Here is a 6,878-nt window from a genome sequence, read left to right as displayed (position 1 = left end):
AAAACAATTTTAAAATTTATATTTATTGGTTTTAATTCTATTAACTATGTTTAACTAATATTATTTTTAAAGTGTGTCGCACAATAAAAATCTCATTAAAAATATACACACATTTATTTTTCTCTACTGTGCGCATTTAAAAAAAGCAGCCAGACGGGCACGGGAGTGCCCGTATGAATGCTAGTTTAATATAAAGTAAATTGAATTTAAATTTCTTTTCAATGATGTTGTAGCTTAAATTTTAATAAAAAACATCATGAAAATATTTTTTTAAATTAATAATTATTTTTTACTATAAATATTTATTAATGCCAGATAACTATAAGAGAAAATGAGTGATGCATTGACAGTGTAAAATAACCATGTATTCAATTACATCACTATTTTATTTTAAAATTTTTTTAATGACATGACATATTGCTTGTTTTTAATTGGATGACATGCAGTGTAAAATTATTTTACATTTTCAAAGCATATCCATTATGTCGTAACTATAAAATAAATAAACTTTAATAATAGAAAATTAAAATCTAATAATTAATAAAGTTAGAAATTTGATTATTTTAAAATTTTCAGTGTCCCTTTTACTCCAAACAAATTTCATTTCCCTCTCACACAACTAAATTTTAGGTTTCCTCCTAATAATAAACTAATTTTAAATTCCCACTCTCAAACCAATTTAAAATTTAAAATATTACAGTAATTTGTTTTCACGTTCTCGCTCACCTCCTTTCCAATTTTCTTCACTTTCCCTCTTCACCCATTTCCAAATTTTATTGTAACCCTTGTTTTAATGATTCTATCCATTTCCTAGAAAACCTTACACCTTAAATTTTTTATTTCTATTTCTGTTCACTCGAAAAGTCAGGGCCACCACCCATAAGTATCTTCGTGTGTCAATTTTGTAAGTGGAAACCCTAACAAACCCTCATATTTTTCTTTTGATACGAACACAACTCTTGTTCTATCAGAAAATCCATGACTTTCTCTTAATTTATTTCAAGATAGAAATATTGTAACCTAACTTTTTCTCATCTTTAATAGAATGTTTCATCAAACTTGATGATTTTGATTTTTTTGTCAACTTGAGTATTAAAAATCAAGAGGGACATTTTCTAGAAGTAATATCATAAGAGGTAAGAATTTCTTGATTTTAATTCCTATATATTATGATTTAAGAATGCATTATTGCATACTTGTTATTTGTTTTTTATTTACTGAAGCTTTACACTTTTCAAGTGCTATGGTTTATAAAAACTTATAAAGTTTTTAATGGTTGATTAGATGCCTTTAGTTAATGTTGTTCTAAATTCTAAGAACTCTATTATGATTTAGAGATACATCATTGTATGCTATTTATTTGAGATTTACTTATGTTGTTGGCTTGTTGCATTGGGGGCATTAATAGAACTATTACATCCTAAGCTACAACACCGTCATTTCAATTTAGACCAGTAATAACAGAATATTTAATTTCACCTTTACGATTGATAATCATACCAGCATCATCTTCAAAGCACGTGAAAACACCGCGGTATCAAGGAGTTATATTCGGGTGGTGTGATTTCGATGTCTATCATATCTTCGTTTTTATCTTTGACTCCCAAGTCTTATAATCCATTGGGGTTGGACGACTATAGACCTATATGTTTGGTAGGTTGTATTTATAAAGTTATTTCTATGTTTTTGGCCAGAATGATCAAAAGGGTTTTGCATTCTATTGTTTCTTCTAGCCAAAGCGCCTTTGTTCCGGGTCGTGAATTGCTTGATGGGGTTCTAGTTACGAATGAATTGGTGGATTATTCCACAAAGGAAGGGCGGGATTTCCTTCTTTTAAAAGTGGATTTTGAAAAGATGTACGATAAGGTAAGTTGAAAATTTATTAAATTTACGACGAAGAGGGTGGGCTTTGGGGAGCTTTGGATGAAGTGGATGGAAGTATTAATTTTCTCAAGCAAAATGTCGGTTCTTGTTAACGGTAGTCCTACTAAAGAGTTTGTGGTTTAAAGGGAGCTCTGGCAAGGTGATCCTTTATCTCCTTTCCTTTTTGTTATTGTAGCGGAAGGGCTTAAAACTATGGTTAATAAGGCGGTTGAAAATGGGGATTTTATTGGTTGTAATGTTAAAGGTAAATGTTTTGTTGATGTGCTTCAATTTGCAGATGACACTTTATTAGTAGGAGATGGTAGTTGGAAGCACTTATGGGTCATCAAAGAGGTGTTGAGAGGTTTTAAGATTTTGTCTGGTCTCAGCATTAATTACAACAAGAGCAAGCTTATTGGAATAAACATTAATTCTCGTTTCTTGGATGTGGTTACTTCCTCTATCTCTTGTAAAAGGGAGGAAAAGGAGTTTTCTTTTCTTGGTATCTGTATTGGTTCTAATCCTATAAGGATAAAGTTTTGGAGCCCTTTGGTGGAAAATATTAGGAAGCGTTTCAGAACTTGGAAAGGGAGGTGGCTTAGTTTTGGGGGAAGAATTACTCTTTTGAAATCAGTGTTAGGTAGTTTACCTATATTCACTCTCTCTTTCTACCTGGCTCCTAAAAAGGTTATTCGGGAGATTAATAAAATTCAAAGTAATTTTCTTTGGGAGGGGGGTCGGAGGAGAAGAAAAGTGTTCATTGCGTGTTAATTTGACTCTTCTTTCTAAGTGGAAGTGGAGAATCTTGGAGAACACTAACTCTATTTGGTATCGGATGCTTAAAGCTCGATATGGAGATATTAAGCTTAGGATGGTTATTGAAGGAGGAAGGCTTGATAATTATTGTACGAAATTGGTTTGGTGGTCGGATATTTTGTCTTTGGAGAAAAGAACGTCCGGAGGCTCTTTTGTCAATAATGTTTCTTTCCGTATTGGTGACGGTTTTTCTACTTCTTTTTGGCATTCTTTTTGGATGGAAGGGGGCATAATAAAGTTGTTATTTTCGACTTTATTTGCTATTTCTTTTTTACAGGATGGTGTCGTTGCTTGTATGGGAGCTTGGATCAGTGATGTGTGAGTGTGGAGTGATTTGTGGATTCCTTTGGTCCCGGTGAGCTTGGAGGGCGGAGCGGGCTTGTTGAGACTATGTTGGATCATCACCGGCCAGTTGCGTCCTGTCATACCCCAAAATTTACCTCCCACACTTCTCTCATAACAAGGTTTAAGAACAAACTCCAAAACCTTGCTCACTCAAATGATCCAGTCAACTGATGCAAACTGAAAGGTCGATCACAATCAAGGCATGATTCAAATCATGATCATTGGGAAAACATCAAGTATGGGGTGCATAACCATCATTTGATCAAGAATTGATCATGATTCCATTAATAGAAACTCAGAGATGAACAAATATAGAAAGGTTCAAATTAGGGTTTCTTAGGAGAAAGTCAACCTAACTTTGACTGGGCATAACTTTCACATGGAACATCAGAAATTCCCCACTCAAAGCCTATTTTGAAGGAAATTGGATTCTCTACAACTTTGTGTCTCACAAGCCAAGGCCAAAAATGCTTCATTTAAGAGATACAAGGCAAAAGATTACAGGTCATTTTCAGGCATCCTTCAAAAGCAGTTTTTTCCCAAAGAGGATATGATCAAGATAAAAGCTTCAAATGAAAAATATGTTCCAAAGTGGCTTGTAGAGGACCTCATGAGGTTTCTAAAAAGTATTGGAACTCCCTCATAGTTTAAAAATTGAAGGAGATATGCTTGATCAAAGTTAAGCAATTTAGAGGGACCAAATGTGAAATAAAGGAGGTCCAATTTAATTTTCTTGCAAATGGGCCTATATTTTATGATCCAAACTTGATTCATAAGTGATCCAAACAACATGCCACGAATTTCACTTTTTTTATCTAAATTATACAATTTTATTTCATTTTTTAATGATTTAAAATAGTTTAATTAAGTAGAAAATCAAATATTTGGTTAAATATATGCATAGGGATTGGATTTAATCAGAATTAATGTCCAAAATATTTCTAATTTCGTGGCAATTGGATCAAGAAAGAATTAATACAAATTGGGCTAAATATGGTAGCTTAGAATTCAAGAAATCAAATCAATTTCTCAAACATGGAAAGATTTGATTCAAAGGCTTTTTGATTCTTTTCTTGACCTAATTCTATGCTCCTATAAGTATTGAACACAAGCCAACACACTAGGGGACGAAAAATTGAGAGAGAGGCAGACTTGCAAGAATCAAAAAATTCACTAAGAAACTCAAACTTGGTTTTGGAGAATTAAGAGACTCCAACGAGAACTAAAAGGTGCAAACGCTTCCTTAAAGGGCTCTGAACGTGTTTGGATTGGTACTCTACTGCAGCACCCCCAGAATCGCCTCACATTCGTCAAGGTAAGTCACTCTGAAAACCTCTTCGATCTGGACGATATACGCATCATTATTGGAATATAATTGCATATTCATGTTTGTTTCAATGCCATGAACGTTTCTGGGTTGTTTATTTTAAGCTTATGTGTTTTAATCGAGTTTTGCCATTGGATGCCGATTTGAGTTTTAGGGTTTCAAATTAGGGATTTTTGGTAGGGATCAAATTAGGGTCAATTAAAAACATATTTGAGTTCGTGAGACTGAGGCGAAAAGAATAAGATGATCGCGCCATGTTTATGTGCTTGAATACGCAAATCGTTATTTTCCTGGTTTCGTTCGCTACGAGTAGTTTAGTAGCAAAACCGTAGCAAAAGTTTCAGAGTTTTACAGGTACTTTGGAGAAGATGACTGCGTGGCAGCGCACCACTGGTCCGTTTGAAAACTGGCGCGCGTTTCCTTGTGTTCACGTCTTAAATTGCGTATATTGTTTATTTGCTATGTTTGTTTAACACGCGTGTATGCATGGTGTGTTGGTCGTGTAAGCCACTGGTGAGGGGGAGGTCATGGGTTCGAGCCTCCCCTTCGCCCATTTATTTTTCTGAATATTTCTCTATGATCCTATGCGCTCCTCATCATAGCTTCCACCGTAAACCCCCAAGATCTCACCCTTAGATCTTCCCCTAGCCTTAATCAAACGCTCCAGATCCAGTCCCTATATTATAAGCCATCCAAGCTGCCACACCTAATCATAACCCCTAATAAAACTAAATAAATTTTAATTGACATATTATTTTAATTAATTCTTTGTTAATATATTTATTTGTATAATAATTATCTTTTTTAAGTAAATTAATATATAATATGTGTATTAAATTATAATTCGTTGTCCGTTCCGATTAAATCGATTAATCGCTATGGTCAACGATGTTTTTTAGTTAAAATGTTATTTAATTAAGATATAATCAAATTTCTATTATTTGGTTAAATGGTTGCAATTATTTTATTAATTGCGATGATTAACCGTCTCTTCCCTTCGATTTAATTTGTTATTCTTTTTAATCGAATCAATCGATTACGAGGGGTAACAATGCATCTAAAAATTCTATAAAAATTATTAAAATATGCCATAATTCATCATTAGTAATAATCGAACCAATCGATTAAAATTGGTGGTGATGTAAATTTCAAATCTTTTAACTATGGTAATTGAATCAATCGATTATCGCGGTTAATAGTGCCAAATCAGGGTTGTACGCCCCAAAACCCTAATATAATTCTAAACTCCATTCAATTAACAATACAAACAAACTGCGATAGGCTAACCAAAAAGCCTCTAAAAAACACATATCAAATCAAATTCCAACTCTAAATGGCGTACAACCCTTCCCGAACTACGTAGACTCTGATCCTCCCTAAGGAGGTACGTAGGCACTTGGCAACAAGGCGAGTCCCCCCTCTTCAAAATCTCAATCATGTCATTAAAATTCTATTTGCCACATTTCTTTACAAATTCTGCCATGCAACCCTAATCTTTGAACATTAGCCTTTAGGAAAGGGCTGAGGGTGCCTAACACCTTCCCTCAGCCTGATTATAATAACTTACCCTCAATCTCTTATCTGTGTAGGGTTTCCTATTCGCCCTTTAGAATAGGTGGCGACTCGAAAGTTGAAATTTTTAGGCAGGTTGCTACAGCTGGCGACTCTGCTGGGGACAACACTTTTAGTGAATTATTATGCTCCTAAGGCTTGAGTGGGTTTAGGTTTATGGCTCGTGGTTTATGGTTTAGGGTTTGTGGCGCATTTTAGGGTTTGGCAAACTTGCCATTTTTAGGGTTTGGGGGGAGGTTCATCTTTTAATAAATATTAATGTTTTTTATTATTTATTTGTTTTTGTTTTTTGTTTATTTGTTCTGCCTTGAAATGTTTAATTATTATATGCATTGCTGTTTTATATTATGTTAAACCCTAAGTGTGGGAGTTAATTTTGAGATCAATAGGGGAGTACGAATCTCCTACGAATCTCACTGATAACTCCACTCGGAGTGGGTTGAGTGTTCGGAAAGGTCCAAAACGAGGCTTGACTTTGTTAAGGGCTGGACTGGATACTTGGCTGATCTCTCCGAGAACCTACCCCAAAAATTCGAACCTCATGGATAAAATGAGTCGTTTTAAAATCCGAAGAGACAAAGAGTCTCGGAGGCTACGGATGACCCCATGAGACCTTCTAGAACCCCCCATAAAAGGTTGGCTCCCTAGAGCCCCCTACGTCGAACCTATGAACTTGGGTTTCTTGAAATATTGTGTTATATATGTTTGATTTGTTTTATATATTTTTTTGTTGCTATGATTTTCTTTTCTTTGTTGTGTGTTTGCATGCATCATCTCTCATTTGCATTCTCATCATGTTTTATCCACAAAAAAAAAATAGTAAATAAAAAAAATATATGTAATATAAATGTAAAAATATATTCTATTTGGTGAATGTGTAGGAAGGATGAGTACCAAGAAGACCATTGTTCACTTTTCTGTTTCCACTCCGGATATCAAGAAGCTGAAAATAATC

General features: G+C 34.3%; 1 protein-coding gene across 1 annotated transcript; it reads left to right on the top strand.

Annotated features, from left to right (window-relative positions):
* The first annotated feature begins 2,076 nt into the window (after positions 1-2,076).
* Positions 2,077-2,994, top strand: LOC131613832 (uncharacterized). The gene is made up of 3 exons (XM_058885469.1): positions 2,077-2,550; positions 2,654-2,864; positions 2,957-2,994. Exons 1-3 carry the CDS (start codon positions 2,077-2,079, stop codon positions 2,992-2,994), a joined length of 723 nt encoding a protein of 240 aa, XP_058741452.1.
* Positions 2,995-6,878: the final 3,884 nt, after the last annotated feature.

Source organism: Vicia villosa, linkage group LG6 (genome assembly GCF_029867415.1).
Source record: "Vicia villosa cultivar HV-30 ecotype Madison, WI linkage group LG6, Vvil1.0, whole genome shotgun sequence".
Classification (NCBI taxonomy): domain Eukaryota; kingdom Viridiplantae; phylum Streptophyta; class Magnoliopsida; order Fabales; family Fabaceae; genus Vicia; species Vicia villosa.
This window is presented reverse-complemented; position numbering and strand designations above follow the sequence as displayed.

Coding starts and splice junctions, on each gene's coding strand:
- LOC131613832 (XM_058885469.1), top strand. CDS start 2,077: ATGGTTAATAAGGCGGTTGAAAATGGGGATTTTATTGGTTGTAATGTT. Junction 2,551..2,653: donor TCTACCTGGCTCCTAAAAAG/GTTATTCGGGAG, acceptor CTTCTTTCTAAG/TGGAAGTGGAGAATCTTGGA. Junction 2,865..2,956: donor TTCTTTCCGTATTGGTGACG/GTTTTTCTACTT, acceptor TCTTTTTTACAG/GATGGTGTCGTTGCTTGTAT.